This window comes from Apium graveolens, chromosome 1 (genome assembly GCF_009905375.1).
Source record: "Apium graveolens cultivar Ventura chromosome 1, ASM990537v1, whole genome shotgun sequence".
NCBI classification, from domain to species: Eukaryota; Viridiplantae; Streptophyta; class Magnoliopsida; order Apiales; family Apiaceae; genus Apium; species Apium graveolens.
The window spans coordinates 195405152-195420884 of NC_133647.1; the positions used below are offsets into that span (position 1 = coordinate 195405152).

At 34.6% G+C, this 15733-nt stretch overlaps 2 protein-coding genes across 2 annotated transcripts; both read right to left on the reverse strand.

Moving 5' to 3' along the window:
* Window positions 1-542: 542 nt before the first annotated feature.
* Window positions 543-3321, reverse strand: LOC141675708 (28 kDa ribonucleoprotein, chloroplastic). The gene is made up of 4 exons (XM_074482060.1): window positions 2641-3321; window positions 1453-1554; window positions 1093-1365; window positions 543-874 (listed from the first exon to the last, which is right to left on the reverse strand). The coding sequence occupies exons 1-4, from the start codon at window positions 3214-3216 to the stop codon at window positions 821-823; spliced, it is 1005 nt and encodes a 334-aa protein (XP_074338161.1). The 5' UTR covers window positions 3217-3321; the 3' UTR covers window positions 543-820.
* Window positions 3322-4002: 681 nt separating this feature from the next.
* LOC141675724 (uncharacterized) lies at window positions 4003-6994 on the reverse strand. Its single transcript, XM_074482061.1, has 5 exons — window positions 6824-6994; window positions 6579-6695; window positions 5448-5543; window positions 5230-5328; window positions 4003-4362 (listed from the first exon to the last, which is right to left on the reverse strand). Coding segments are annotated over exons 1-5 (549 nt in total). The 5' UTR covers window positions 6825-6994; the 3' UTR covers window positions 4003-4126.
* Window positions 6995-15733: the final 8739 nt, after the last annotated feature.

Genomic DNA, 15733 nt, shown 5'->3' on the forward strand with positions numbered 1-15733 from the left:
ATTTCAATTTTTGAGTAAAAATTGTTGGATAGAGTTAAAATCCAAAAAAGTTTAAGTGAAATTAGAAAATTCAGTTGAACATATTTTTTTTATTCAATTTAATTAAATAAAACTTAATAATAATAAAAAAAGTATATAGAAATATACAAAATAAGCAACAAACTGCGCCGCAATATCTTATTGAATATTCGTGATCTTCTGCGCTCTCCGCAAAAACTAAAGAGCGTTTTGTGCCAACAATCCAAATATGTTAAAAGTCAAAGATACGAATATGGTTTTTTATTTAATTATAGAATCATGTTTATCTCGGATTATGTGTAATTGTTTTATCTTTTTTTGTAAAAAAAATAAAAAAAATACATAATAATTTGCTGCACATCCATTTTACATTTAAATTATCCTTTTGAAGTTAAATGATCACATTTTAAGTTTCTAACATAGAAATAAATCATTTTAGAATGAATATAAGTTGTACTGATGACTTCTAAGAAAATTAATGAGGAATATAGTGGTTTGTGTTTGAAACCTGCTTTTCTAACATCTTTGATATTTCAGAAGAATCAGTAACTTAACAGATTGTACTATGAAATTGATGTTTGTGTTTGAATGAAATGCCACAATCATAGGCAAACTCTAAAGCTCAAGTTGTACACTGGAAAAAAGGGCCAATGAATTGTATATACAAGAAGTTAGAAAGTCCCTGGTATGCACCATTCTATGATGATAGACATGCATCTAATGTGTATCATATTCTTCTGTCAAGTGCTTGCAACCACCAATCTTCAACTCTTCTTACATAAACCTGGTGTATCTTTTCACCTTAGTCTCGCTTTCCTTGAGCTAGGCTAACGCGCATTGCTCGTCCTTCCAGATCCTGAAAAAGCCAACAGAAATGTCATGAGCTTAAGATGAAATTCTTGCAACTTTTCGAGAAAAAAATAAGTTGATGTTTAACAGTCTTAGGCATGTTGGTGTCAGAACTGTAAACGAGTCGATAATACTTAAAGCATTTTTTATTCTGTTTACTTGAAAATCAAGAAGATATTTGTTAATGTGTGTTGCTTATGCAATTGATGCATATAAAAGTCATACCACTCCATCAAGCGATTGTAGGGCTGTTTCCATCTCTGCTCTAGATGGAAAGCATACAAAACCATAGCCACGGGACCTTCCGGTGTCTCCATCAAATAGAACCCTTGCTCCAACTACATTTCCATATTGTTCAAAAGCTTTTGTCAAACTTTCAGATGTAACTGTCCACGATAAGTTCCCGATAAATAGTTTGTGTTCTGTTTCTGGATATAAAGGCTCTTTTGGTTTTGGTTTGTCCGCAAAATTTACCCTCAACGTTCTCCCACCATAGACCTGAATTGTTCAATTGTAACATTACTTAACAGTTAAAAGTATAGAAATGTGCATGCCAATGACAAGAGTGTGAGTTTCAGTTCATACACTTCCATCGAGATTTTCTATGACTGCATTGCAATCTTCAACAGTACTCATTGTAACAAACGCGAATCCTCTGCTTTTTCCAGTGTCTCTGTTGTAAAGAACCTATATAGCATACAATGACATTGAAGTGGTCAATACTTTATTCCAGGTTTTAAAATCTATCAACAGTACTGAAATAGGCAACATGCCATACCAATAAAGAAAAATCTATGCCTTGTCATTTTAAGAATCTTCAAACATAATACACATTGTTCACAAGAGTCATTTGCTAATAAAACTCTGACAAGATACTGATCATCAACTTAGTTTCTACTGATATAGACTATATTTTTCTTGACCAGGGGATCTCAATCACATTGATTGTCGTTTCTGACATCACATTGTTATTTGCAAAGTTTCACTGGCACTTGATTGCACTGATTGCAAGTGTTTACTACTAATTTGTATTGATTGAAACGATAGTTTGCATTCTCATATTAGTAATGCAAGAGAAGTTAAACATACAGTTTCTGAAACAAGGGATGAGTTCTTTAAATTGAGTAACTACTCTCACTAAGCAAAGAAGATTCTCTGTTTATTAAACTTACTAACGTTATAAAGAAAAGTTATCAAGGGAACTAATGATTTATGTGGTATCTTTTGCTGGTATATTACTAATTAGGAACACGCGATTCATATTATGTGGTACATTTAAGCAATTGAACAATAAATCTCTCTCCCAGGAGTAATATTTGCAGAAGCAAAGCTCAGAAACCTTAAACTTTATTGCAAGCACACCTGCTTAATGAAGAATCTCACATATTCAGAAAGCTCATTGATAAGACTAAGAACTGCTTTTAAAATCGCAAGTGATCCCCCACAATGTTTCTATGAAATAGGTCCAAGACTTTAACCTCAACTTCTATATATTTTGAGCTTAATAGTCTCATTGCTGTTTTCAATCTCACAGAGCTTGTGATAAAATGCTCAATTCTACTCTTACTCATGTCTTAAACAAATCACATCATAAAAAATTCGTGGAGTCTGTTCTATTTTACATACTTATTTTTCTTTGCATTCCTAACTAATCTCATTCTTTTCAATCAAACAGACCGCGACTTTCTGCAAGTTCAGGGAGAACAATTAATCGAAAACAATTCTATGCATTTAGCCTTATAGGGAAAAACGAATCAAAATGAGAAAGTTTACCTCAACTAGCTCAGGGCTACCATAATCTTGAATAATGCCAGCAAGTTGAGCACTATCACAAAGATAAGGCAAGTTTCCGAAATATAGCTTGGTGTTTACAGGACTATCTCCTCCACTCTCATCACCTCCACCACTCAACACTTGTTCCTCCTCTTCAACTTTCTCCGTTTCCACTTGATCAGTTACAACTTCCTCAGCCTCAGCCTCAGCTTCTGCGGTTAATGCCGCCTTCTCAACCTCAGTTTCAGCTGTTAATACCTCAACCTCAGCCTCAGCCTCAGCCTCAACAGTTAATACAACTTCCTCAACCTCAACCTCAGCTCCAGCAGTCACCGCGGCCTGCTCCTGCGCTACTGCAGCTGTTATCGCCCGTCTTGCATGGCACTTTGTCGAGGCAATGATCATCATAGGTTCTAAAACAATTGAGTGACAAATAGATGACACTTGTGACATGCCTTTGAAAGTGGCCATCCTGACATGATCAGACTGATGACACAAGTTCTTGGAGCGGATACACTTGAGGCCTTGCATTGATGTAGAGAACGAAGAGCTCACGGCAGCAGCAGCTGCAGCCATGTTGCCAGTGTTAAGATAGTAAAAAATGTTAGAGATTTTAAGGGAGAAAAGAAAGAAAGATACAGATTGTGGGATAGCTTTAAAAGCTATGTGGGCAAATTGTGCCCAATGAGATTGTACTAGATAAGTAAAAGATAAGGTTTATGTTTTTTATCTTCTACTCTGTATCCTTGTTTCACTGCCTCCCTCCTATGCTTTGAAAACTCTCAAATATTTGATCAGTTTTCAAGATAACATAAATTTTGCCACCAGTTTTTCGAGTTACGATTTATACGAATTTCTACCGAAAATCGGGAATTAAAAAAATATCCGTACACATTTTCATCAACAAGATCAAGTTAAAAAAGTACGATGCACATAATTTTACCCTTATGTGTGGACTATACTCCACATCAGAAAAAAAAAATCATATTATACATTTTAACATTGCCAGAAAATGTATACCTGTGTAAAAACAAATGCTGCATTCAGAACCAGGGAAACTGCAAATACAATAAGTAAATTGTCATTTTCCACTTGAGATATCTGGAAAACATGTTGAACCAGAGACTGCATATTTGCAGGAATACAATTAGACAATAGCCTGTCAGACTTTCATACGAGATATCTGGAAAGCTTTGATGAATTTACTATAACATATCTAACCTATACTAAGCAACAAAATTACTATCTAATGCCTTTACATCACACAGCACTGGACTGATTAGCTTCAAACTACACAAAAACTCGGCCAGATACAACGTCCACGGGGGATTAATGATTATAATCTAATCTTCACACACAAAGTAAAAGTGGAATTTAGTATTCTAATTTCTTTCTAAGCAGAACTGCAGAAACATATCTGTTACATGCTGTTACACAAACGAGTAATAAGACAAAATTTGCTTATTTGTGTCGAGCTACTATGTTTTTAGAACTTAAAAGCAGAATCAACTGAGGGTGACACCCTTATAACTTTATGATTAATCCTACTGTGAGCAACTTCACTGGCTTCTCTTGTTTTGTTCCCCTGACGACCTTCAGTATCGATGGATGCTGGAATAACCTTGCACTGGATGTGTCGGTTCTGCCGTTTATTAGGATTTCTCAAACCTGAAGAAATTTTTTGTCTCGACTTCTGTTGGCTTTTAAGTATTCCATCATTATCTGTTTCACCCATAAAACATACAACAGATTTATTAAGATAAGGTAGAAGTAGAAGCAACTCAAGGGGGAAATTAGGGCAGAGAGTAAAAAAGAGAGGCCAAGTGGTCAACTACCGTTACCATATAAATGCAACACAGTTCACTACTACAAATAGAGAGATCTGAGGAGATTTGCTATTAAAAGATACTTACATAATCATGGTTCTCATATTACTAGATTATAGTATCAGCATAAGTGACTTGTGAGATATAGATGATACGTCGACGTTCATGGAAAGTATCACATATATGCATTTGTGTTTTGAAATGATTTCACTAGCTATTAGCGGCGCAAGAAAACAATTTTCCATACAGTGGAGTGTGGACGTCAAGTCACCACCAGAACTGAAAATCAGCATATATTCCGCAGAATTCTCTAGTTCCAGTGGATAAGCTAGAGGCATTAGTATCACCAAATAGTAGGACTTATGTGGTTTATGGAATCACGAAAATTTGCGGAGATACTTCCTGTTCAGAACTTCAGACCTACTAATAACTGAATCATATGCAAGAGTGTATGCACATATGACAATTTTTGAGTAGTAATCCATGTCAAAGCCAAACGACAAGTATGATCTACATCCGATGCAATAATCATCATGAAAAAAACTAGATGGTGATGAGTGATAATAGATTAACATGTAGTTGCATCTAAATATACCAGTGAGCCTTTGCTGAATACTACCAAATTATGATCAAAGATGTGTGCTTCCTAAGAGTACAGACTGTTTAATATAAGGTATTTCTTTTTACTGACATCTTAATCAGAGGTAGGTTCTGGATATAGCTAAGTTAAATGCACCAACATTACAAACTACTATGAAATTACCAGGACTAGATAAGACAGCACGTGGTCGTGGGACTGAACTAGCTCTAATATTTTGTTTTTCTTCCTCCACGATTTTTCTATTGATGCTCTTTGCTGATCCTGTTTATCAAAAGATGATAAATTTAATCAATATTTGAATAGAGTTATGACCATCACACATCAAACATAATAGTTATGACCATCACACATCAAACATAATACTGAAGTAAAGACCGAACCTTTGGATACAGGAGCCATAGGCATGACAGGCTTTGATATATAAGACTTTGGAATTCTTACTACTGATGGCGGAGAATTGTCTTCAAGTTCCTTTACTGTAAAAGGAATCAAAAAGACATTTAATCGAAGCATATACACACATGGTTCATGCATATACACACATGGTTCTTTGTTCAGTTCAAGTAACCAAATACATTGGTAAATTTTCACATTTATAACAGGATATCATGGTGGCTTCTTGGTATTACTGTTACAAGTTAATTTCTCTGAAGTAAGTTTATAGATATAGGTCGACGGCCTCATAACTACATTATATCATGACCTGTCCAACTAATATCAATAAGGAATCATCAAAGAGAAGGACTTTGCAAAAGAGAGACAGTTGTCAGGTTCATCAGAGTCGTAACAGATTAATAACTGATAAGATTCCCTCCACTGTGGGAAAAAATTTGATATGATGGTGGGCTTGAGATTCCAAATACTAGCTCCATCACATTCGAAGAAAAGATAGCATTTTGTTATGGAAATTTGAATACAACACATCCTGACAAAAAGCAACCAAGAATGCCATAGAAGAATACAATTCAATTATTTTTAAACAAAAAGCAACCAAGAAACAATGATCAATTCTTAATTGCGTTTATATGGAAATCTAATACTATTAAACATGCTAGTTCGCCTAGTTGCTTACTTTCATGTGTAGTGATAGGTATTCATTGCCAATATTTCCTCGGTACAAATTCTACAAGAACAAGCTTAACAGTTTTATCAGTTGAATTCCGAGATATTTGGTTCATAGTATATAAATCCTTTGAATAGAAAAATCGACCAGATAACACATTCTAAATCAATAAATCATCATAACTCCTGTCTCGAAGAACTAGACAATCCAGAAAGTACAATATTAGAACATTGACCTAATTTCAGAACAACAAGATGATCATAACCCATGAATCCAGAAACTTCAATTCAATAACCACTTAATCAATAATATCAAAAACTTAAACATCTTATAGTAATAGGCAACAGCTAATTGAACAAACACATGGCAAGAACATACAAAACTATCACAAAATCAAAACTAAAACCAGAAACAAGATTAAAAAAAAAAAGATTGAGAGAAAGATAACCTGGTGGAGAAGGAAAGTTATGCAAAGAGAGAGCATCAAGAGCCTTAAAAAATCTTGTAGTATAATCATCTTCATCACCATCTTGTGCTTCATCTCTCACCTTCACCTTTGGATACACTATCAAAACCAAAACCAACAAACATCAAACAAACACACACACATATAATACATGACAAATATCAAGAATCATACCCTAAAAACAAGAACAAGAACAAGAACAAGAAAACAAGGATTTGCAAACTTACTAGTATTATTTTTTTTGGCCAAGATTTTGATCTGGGTGTGAAAATTTGATGATGTTTTAAGATGTGACAAATTTAAAAACTAGAAAAACAAATGATCGAAAGGCCATATGGCAAACAATGAAAACGTGTGAGTTGTTTTGTTTGTTGATTTAAGACTAGTTGGAAAATGGAAAGTGAGTCAACTGTACTTTATTAGGAGAGTTGTAATGGGAAGGTACTAGTGAGGGTCCTGCCTGTCAATTTGTAAATCAACTTTCGGCAGATCAATCTAAAATCTTGATTCGGATACATTTCGTTAAATGACATGAGTCAGTGGTTCAACAGTTTTGCAAGATGATCGCCGGGAGATTTTAAACTTCCTAATTTAGGTGTGAAATGCTGAAAATTTTAACAGAAATGTTAATCCCGAGTTTTAACAAGCATGAAAATCGACACGTATTTTATTACTCATTTATAACATACTTGTATATATTATTTTAATTTCTTTTTTCTTCTAAATAAAAAATTGATATTTGAAATTTAATTAAAAAAAATTATGAAAATATGTTTTTTATTCGCCTTAAAATGCATGTCAAACATTAAAAAAAACATATATAATTGGATGGAATAAAAGGGAATATAGCTAAATAAAGTAGTTTCACTTGTAATCGTGCTCTCACGTTTTAAAAGGGAACGAAAGTAAGCGGTGATGAATGGAAATTTAATAAACTTTTATTCCAAGACTTTTACTCCAAAAACGGAATAAAAGTATGTTACGTCTACAGGTATACACGGTTTGATCAACTCGACTAATTCAATCCGAACCGACTCTGTTTTTTATTTATTTGATCAACCCGACCAATTCAATCCGAACCGACCCTATTTTTTATTTATTTTTAATCGTAGATAACCCACAACCTCTACCCTTTGGGTGCTCACCGGGTAAACCATACGGGCTTACGCAATTTCCTGCAAACCACGTGTGCAAACCACGTGTACCAAGGTAAACCGTATTTAAGCGACATGCTCTGACTCAGGAGGCATAATTATAAATTCTTCCCCCGTGGAATTCGATTATATCTCAGGGATATTTTCATTAATTAAATTATATCTCAAAAATTGGGGACAGTTTTTTAGGAAAATTTAGAGACAAATGTTTACACCAAAACATAATTTTACTTTATAAGATTTTTGACTTTATGTAATGAAGGTAATGAAGTTCAAAATAATATAAACAAAGCTTTTATTAAGAAAAGACTAAAAAATGACAAATAAATAAATACCTCTTCTTCAAATATTGGAAGCTGAAAGCCGGCCCATTGGATCCCTCAGGCCCATTTGGCAAAATCTCCGCTGCCTGCCAAATTGGTACATTTTCGCTTATAAACTCCGACTATCACTATCTTGCTCCAAATTAAAATTTAAGAATGAGAATTAAATATATTTTTTTAATAATATTTCCTTACAAAATTATTCTCAAAATCGTGCATATACCATTCGAGAATAATTACAATTACAATCCTTTGGTGACAGAAGATGTTCCAGTGCCTGAAAAATTTCGTGATCATCATTTTACGGTGTTAAAAAATAAAATTACGGCAATGTTCGGCGAAATGTTCAAAAAATAAAATAAAATTTAAGGGGCACGAGATTATGTCCGTTTTCATTATATTTATCGAGAGCGAGTCAAATAATACTCGCTAAAAATATTTTGGGTTATAATCGAAAGAGTCAAGAGTGAAATCGTGAGTAAATTTTCTCAGAAAAAATTGAGGGTACGCCGCCACTAACCCTCGTCCCTCTATAATTTTACCACCGTTTCTACATAATCAATTACTTACCGCTTCATGTTCTCTTCTTTTACCGATTGCTACCAAATTGCCCAACTACATTTAGCTGTTAAACCCAAATTTTAGTGCTCTTAGAAGCATTTCCCAGATCATAAAGAACAAGCTTCTAAAACAACTGTTCTAACTTCTTACAGCACTTTAGAAAGATCCCTGCTTATTACCAAAATCATAAGTTCATAAATACCCATTTGGACCTTATGGGTTAAGCCCATGACAGGTGGGTAGCTTGTAGAAAAGGACTTGAAATGATTCCACACTTTAATTTGATTGGCCTCAGAGCTAAAGCTTCACAGTACTGCTAATGTCCAAAAAGGTCATTTGCTCCATTCAAATAAGAGATCAATTTTCACATGCTTTTGTTATCTGAGGTCCATTCAACTTCAACAGCACCAAATCTTTTGATATTCATTTGTACAATAGATTTTTTTACTGGTGTGTAGCAAAAAAGAGGCTTGAATAACAAGCATTTGTTGCGACTAACGAGGAGACATTCGTATTATCGCAGTCCGCAGATAACAAACTTAAATGTAGATCAAACATCCGGTTAAACCTGGATAAATGAATATGCTCTGTACCGGATAATTTTATTCATTTATCGAGTTTATTGATTTATTGAATCTGAAAATACATTGTCTGTGTTATGTTGGGACCATGAAAAATTATTAATTTGTCAAGATTATTCATTTATCGAGATCCTACTATACATTCGATTATTGCAGATATCATAAATAGATTTAGAAAACTCTAGATGATGAAGTCATTTCACTAAGATATTGTTTGAAACAAACATACACTTATTAATTAAAAATATCATGAAAAACATTAAACAACTTGAGATCATGAAGTCATTTCACTTAGATATTATTGAATGCCTTTTGAATTTGATGTACTATAAGATGAGTCTAGTGGCTAGGTTGTTCTTTGGCATAGATTCCAACAAGTGATCACTGGTTTGCTTGGTACAGTTCCTGATACTTCTTTCAGTCTTTTAAGTCTTTGAATATCTTTTAGTTTCAACTTTCTAAGGTAACAAAGTATAAGATTACTACTGCAAAATGTAATCAGAGAGATAAACTTTTATCTGAATTCTGAAGCTCATTGAAAATGGTCATTTAGTCATTTCCTACTTTCATACCAGTCGTATGAAATTTTCAACTTATAAGTTACTTATCACAAATCGCAAACAATAACGACTTAAGCCTCTAACTATAGTCTATACCTTGTAAAGTTACACAAGAATCTATTTTATATACCTGTGGCCATGCCAGTGATTACTGATTGCTGGGGGCCTGGGCATATAAATTTTTTCATAAAGACTGTCTTTTACTTCAGCTCATTGTTCCATATACTAAATCGACATGCCATGTTTGAGCATCTATGTTAAGGACACTGCAGTACTTCTGCAGAGACGTAGCCTCGTGATTCTATCTGATCTACAGCATGTTCTTATTTTCTCGAGATTAATTTGTCTTTCAGTCCTGCTCTATAACACAGAAACACTCGAGCCTAAGTACTTACTATAAGGATTAAACTTGAGTCTTTCTTTAGCTTGGTTGGCAAACTAACCTCGTGCTGTTAGCGTCCTAGAAGTCATATCTGTTCCTTTCGGATAAGAGTAGATCAATATTCAAACTTCGTCTAAATCTAGATAATTGAGGCATTAATCCCAACCAATTCTTTTGCAAGTCCAGTTGTACTGCTTTGTTAGTTCCTAAACAGAGAATAAATCTTTGTTGCTGCAATTAAAGAGACCTTAAGCTTTCGTTAGAACAACGAAAGAAAGGAATCCATCTTGAAATTTATGTATGAACACTTGTCCATTTTCCCATAGCCAACCTCTCTTTTTAATCATTTACTAAACATTTCCAACAAATACAGCATCAAGGCATCGCGGAACATTGTTTTTATCAGAACTGACTTGTTTTGATCCGACAAGTTGATTTGTAAATTCAATCAGTAAAACAATGCCTTTAACAACTTGATATCTGGGAGTCATTTCATCTAGATACTGCTACAATGCTGTTAATGTTCAATATGAGGCCGCGTAGTCTGATTTTTTTGGTATAAATACCAGCATGTGATCTCTAGTTCACTTGTTTCCAACTCCATGGGATTTTCAATCCTATCAAACTTTGAATATGTTTCAGTATAAGAAAGTTGTGAAATTTGTAGCAGAACATGATATTAGATTCCAGTTCAGCTAGTGTTTAGGTACCATTTCTAATATAAATTTTCTCAGACAGTAGAAAAGCACAATGTGCCTCAGAATTTTGCTAAAACCAGGTAAAGTTAAAGCACCCTGAACAAACATGAGGGAATCCTGGTTCCATTTTTAGACATTGCCTAATTTCACTTGACCAACACTGCGAGAACATTGGCTCAGGGAAGCGACAAATTATAGCGTACCAACACCAGATTTCATGGAGAGTGAACGAGTCGTGTTGATTAATACTAGTATAAGAATAATCTTTTGAGTCCTCCTAAGGTGAAGTGATTGAGACCTTAAGTATGCAGAATGGCTATAGGTGTATCATAGTCTTGATCTTGAAACCTTAAACATGCAGAACAGCAAAACGTTAATCAAAGTCTTGTTAATATTAGACCAAACCAAACCAGACCGTACCAAACCAGACGTACCCAGTAAATTCACACTTAAAGTGTTGCGAAAATAATGCATTTCAGGTGCTATTGAGCCTATTTTAACTCTAAAAATTAGCTCATGCACTTTCACGATATAAATAAATCAACAATCTTTCGTTCACACATCAGACCTCGGCACCCACCTATCATGTTTAAGTTCAACTCATGTGAATACACTCCTCTAGACCCCGGGGAACCCATCTACAAATTGTCGTAAACATTCCTAACATTTTTTCTTAATGTTCGAGGAAAATAACTAAATTATTTTTTCATTTTTTCGATTTGGGCCTATATTATTTTTGCTATCAATTTGCACCCCGAACATTTTTTTTCGCTTCTTTTTGCACCCCATGGTCGCTTTTCCATCCAACTGTGCCGTTACCGTTAACGGGAATGGGGGCATTTTAGTCAATTACTAATTAAAAACAAAAAAACAGAGTAAAACAAACCAAAACAGGAAACCGTAATTAAAAACAAAAGAAACTCCACATCATTGAAACCCAACGACTCTCTCATTTCCATCCCCAAATCGAAACCCCTAATTTGTGAACACTAGACATCTGTGAGAAAATGAGAGGCCGTATGCGAGTAGTAAGTGATGATAACTTGAGAACAATAAGTTGGAATGAAGTTTCAGAGGATTATTGGCTGCAAGTGTTGGACAAAGGAGTTGAAATCCCGGTGATTGAAGCACCAATAATCGAAGATGATGCTGAAATACCAGAATATGGGGGTAAATTTCTATTCCAAGTCTAGTTATAGTGTTTGTATAGTGTCGATTAAACCCAATATGTTTGCATGCATGATTTTTAGGGTTTCTATTGTTTATTGAACAATTGGTGGTCCCTAAATACTTTGTCATCTAGCAATTTCAGTTATCAGTTATACAAGTGGGGTTATTTTGTCATTTGAGTTTTTAAGGTTCTTTTTTGTCCAATTCGTGTTCTTTTTTAACTGTGATAATGTGTTTATGTTGTGATATTATTGTTTACATGTATACAAAATTGGTTTTTTTTTCCAGATTATTCACTTAATTTCTCCATTAAACTGTTATATGGGGGATAGTTTAATCTAGATTTTACTGCGTACATTGACGGGGAATGCAAATTTTTTGATATGTGCTCTCTTAGAAATTTTAGAATGGTTGATTTGGACTCAATGTGTAAGGAAATAGGCATAGGAGAGGGTTCATATGATCCGTGGTTTTCCCTTCCTGAGAGAGAGTTAAGTGTTGATATTATAAATCCATTAGATTTTGATGATGATGTTGGGACCATGTTGGATATGTTAGTTTACACTAAGTGCCTTCAAGTTTATATCAATGCCAAAGATAATTATAGTGACTTGCTTGACTTTGATTTCACTCAATTTAACATTGATGAGAGAATACAAAGAGTTGAGAGTATGATTCAAGAGTGTCAAACTGAAAGGAAAACAGGAAGAAGTGGGGAAAGATGACTGTGAGGGGGATGAAGAGAAAGATGATGTGAGTGTTAATGGAGATAGTTCAAATATGGATTCTAGTGAGAGTGAGGTTGAAATTAGTCCTAAAAAGAAGAAGAAGAAGAGAATACCACCTCCCAATCCTCCTTTCAGAACCAAGAAAAGAGGAAGATACTCAATGCTAAGGGTAATATCTAACTCTCCTTATCAATTTTTAGTTATTGCATTTTTATAAATTTTGCTTTTCAAATATGGTGTATTGTTTCCTAACAGGGCTTGTTCAAGAATACTGAGGACACTCCTGCAGTGCTTGATAAAGATGATGGTCCACCTGTAAGTCAGAGTAGTCAGCCAAAGAAGAAAACTAAAAAAGGACAAGCACGGTCAAGTAAAAAAGAAAAGAAACAGTTAGGGATGATGCATATGAAGGGGACAAAGAAGATTTTGAGGGCGATCATGTGACAAGGGTTGATGAGGAACAAGTGAGAACCAGTGCAGATTTAGGTGATGATGAAGGTTTGAATGTTGTTGAGGGTGATAGAGTTGAATGTGAAGAACCAAAAGTTGTTGATGAAGAAAGTTCTGAGGGTGGTTTTGACAGTACTGATGAGAGGATGGTTGTTGACTCCTGTGATGAGGTTGACACACAATTCCCTGAGTTTAATGAGTTCCCTGAGTCATGGAGGAATTATCAAGCCCTTCAAGGCACCAAGCTCAAGTACTGGGAAGAAGAAGAATTTGGGTGTGCCGCCAGTCGAAGGTCGAAAGTTCACATCTTTGAAGAATTTGGAAGCAACAAGGCTTCATAAGAAGAAAAATTTGGGAAAGCAAAAGAAGTGAAGAACCAATGTTAGATGAACATGCACCTACTTTTTTGCTCTTTTGTTAAGACCAAACATTAACTTTAGGTCCATTTATATTTTTATATGGCTGCAGTTTGGTGCAATGTTTTAAATATTATTGGATTCGGTTGGTTTGAAGTTAATGCTAATGGTTTCAAGTTTGTTTTCCTTTTTATTGCATTGTACAATTCAGTTGCATCCTAACATACAATTTCCACAATATACAAAAAACAACTAAAAACTTGAGACTTAAGAATAATTTCATTACAAATCATTTGTCATGACAAATACATTTACTCCTTATCAGAACACAAATAAATGAAAATACATATCCATGTCAATATGTTAGATATATTTGATAATGTCATGTCTAATATGATTTATGTTTAGTTTTCAAATCTTACTTAAACAGGACAAATCAGTACTTAACTGAAATCAGCACTTATACTGAAGTCAGAACTTAAGTCGTCAGTACTTAAGGATCAGGAGATATTTATCAGAAGATAATATCAGGACTTAAAGGAAATGTTCAGATAAGGAAGGCAGCTGATTTACAGGAAGAGAAGATCGAGACAAACATAAGAAGAGATATGCATGAAGAAGGAATTCTATGAAGAATAGAATACTTGGAAGAAAAGATATATGATTGATATATTTTAGGAAGCAGAATTATATTCCATATTAATTAGTGATTATCTTGTAACTGTGTAGTATATAAACACAGATATAGGGTTTACACTATAAGTGTTATCATTATCGAGAAGATTATTCATTGTAACCCTAGCAGCTCTCGTGATATTTGTTCATCACTGAGAGAGGACAGTTCCATACTGTAACAGAGTTTATTGTTTTGAATAAAGTTTGTTTTCTGTTACTTGAGTTATTAAAGTTCGATTTGATTGTGCTATACACTGTATTCACCCCCCTCTACAGTGTGTGTGACCTAACAAGTGGTATCAGAGCCTATCTGTTAACACACAAACAATTTAAGATCCAAAAACAATCATGTCTGAAGTAGAAACTCCAACTAAGCCCACCAAAACTGAAGAACCTCCAAAGACACAAATCCAAAGCCGATATGAGACTATTAGAGTTCCCATATTGAGACCATTTGAATATCCCATATGGAAGGTGAGGATGACCATATTTCTGGAAGCTACAGATCCAGAATATCTTGATAGAATCAAGGAAGGGCCTCACAAACCAACCAAGCTCGCTGTTGCAGTTGCAGGTGAAGTAACAAAGTCAGTACCAAAGGAAAATAGTGACTACACTGCTGAAGATATCGCATCAATTGCTAAGGATGCTAAGGTACGACACTTACTGCATAGTGCCATTGATAATGTAATGTCAAACAGGGTAATAAACTGCAAGACTGCAAAGGAGATATGGGATGCCTTGGAAACAAGATGTCAGGGAACTGATACGATGAAGAAGAACAGGAAGACAATACTCACTCAAGAGTATGAACAGTTTGCCTCAAAGGCTAATGAGTCATTGACTGATTTATATAATAGATTTGTCAAACTCTTGAATGATTTGTCACTGGTTGATAAGGAGTATGATCTTGAAGATTCAAACCTTAAATTCCTGTTGGCTCTTCCTGAAATCTGGGATTTGAAGGCAACAACAATAAGAGACAACTATAATCTTGATGAAACAACTGTTAGGAATGTATGTGCATTAGTTTGATGATATGTTTAACAAAATACTTAAGTAGAAATTTAGTGTCTGTAGCCTCAACGGATAAGATCACTTTGGCTATCCGTTGATGGTGTAGCTTTACTTAGAAATAAGTCTAGTGTTGTAGCATATTTCAGTCTCTGTATTTAAAATGTAATTCTTGGAAGTTGAGAGAAACTATGAGTCATGTTGACTACTAGATGATATGCAGATAGGAAGGCCAATTGTAAATACTTCATGCCTTGTAATTTTGTATAAGTGAAGTGGTATCAACGGATGACTTAAAGAGACCTTCAACGGATAAGAAGCTAAGCTTCAACGGATGTCTCTAAAGCTTCAACGGATAAAGTCATCAACGGACAACATCCTTCAACGGATAAGTGCATCAACGGATGAAAGCTTCAACGGATGTTCTGATGATTAGCCGTTGATAAGGGGTAGTTGTACGTACAAACAGAGGCACATGGGTTGAT

What these genes read in the sequence shown, in the direction of transcription:
- LOC141675708 (XM_074482060.1), bottom strand. Translation starts at nt 3,216, where the DNA reads ATGGCTGCAGCTGCTGCTGCCGTGAGCTCTTCGTTCTCTACATCAATG. An exon ending in GTAGCCCTGAGCTAGTTGAG is followed by an intron (nt 1,555 to 2,640) that starts GTAAACTTTCTC and finishes TATGCTATATAG; the next exon opens with GTTCTTTACAACAGAGACAC. An exon ending in TAGAAAATCTCGATGGAAGT is followed by an intron (nt 1,366 to 1,452) that starts GTATGAACTGAA and finishes TGAACAATTCAG; the next exon opens with GTCTATGGTGGGAGAACGTT.
- LOC141675724 (XM_074482061.1), bottom strand. An exon ending in TAACTTTCCTTCTCCACCAG is followed by an intron (nt 5,544 to 6,578) that starts GTTATCTTTCTC and finishes TTCCTTTTACAG; the next exon opens with TAAAGGAACTTGAAGACAAT. An exon ending in TATGGCTCCTGTATCCAAAG is followed by an intron (nt 5,329 to 5,447) that starts GTTCGGTCTTTA and finishes TTTGATAAACAG; the next exon opens with GATCAGCAAAGAGCATCAAT.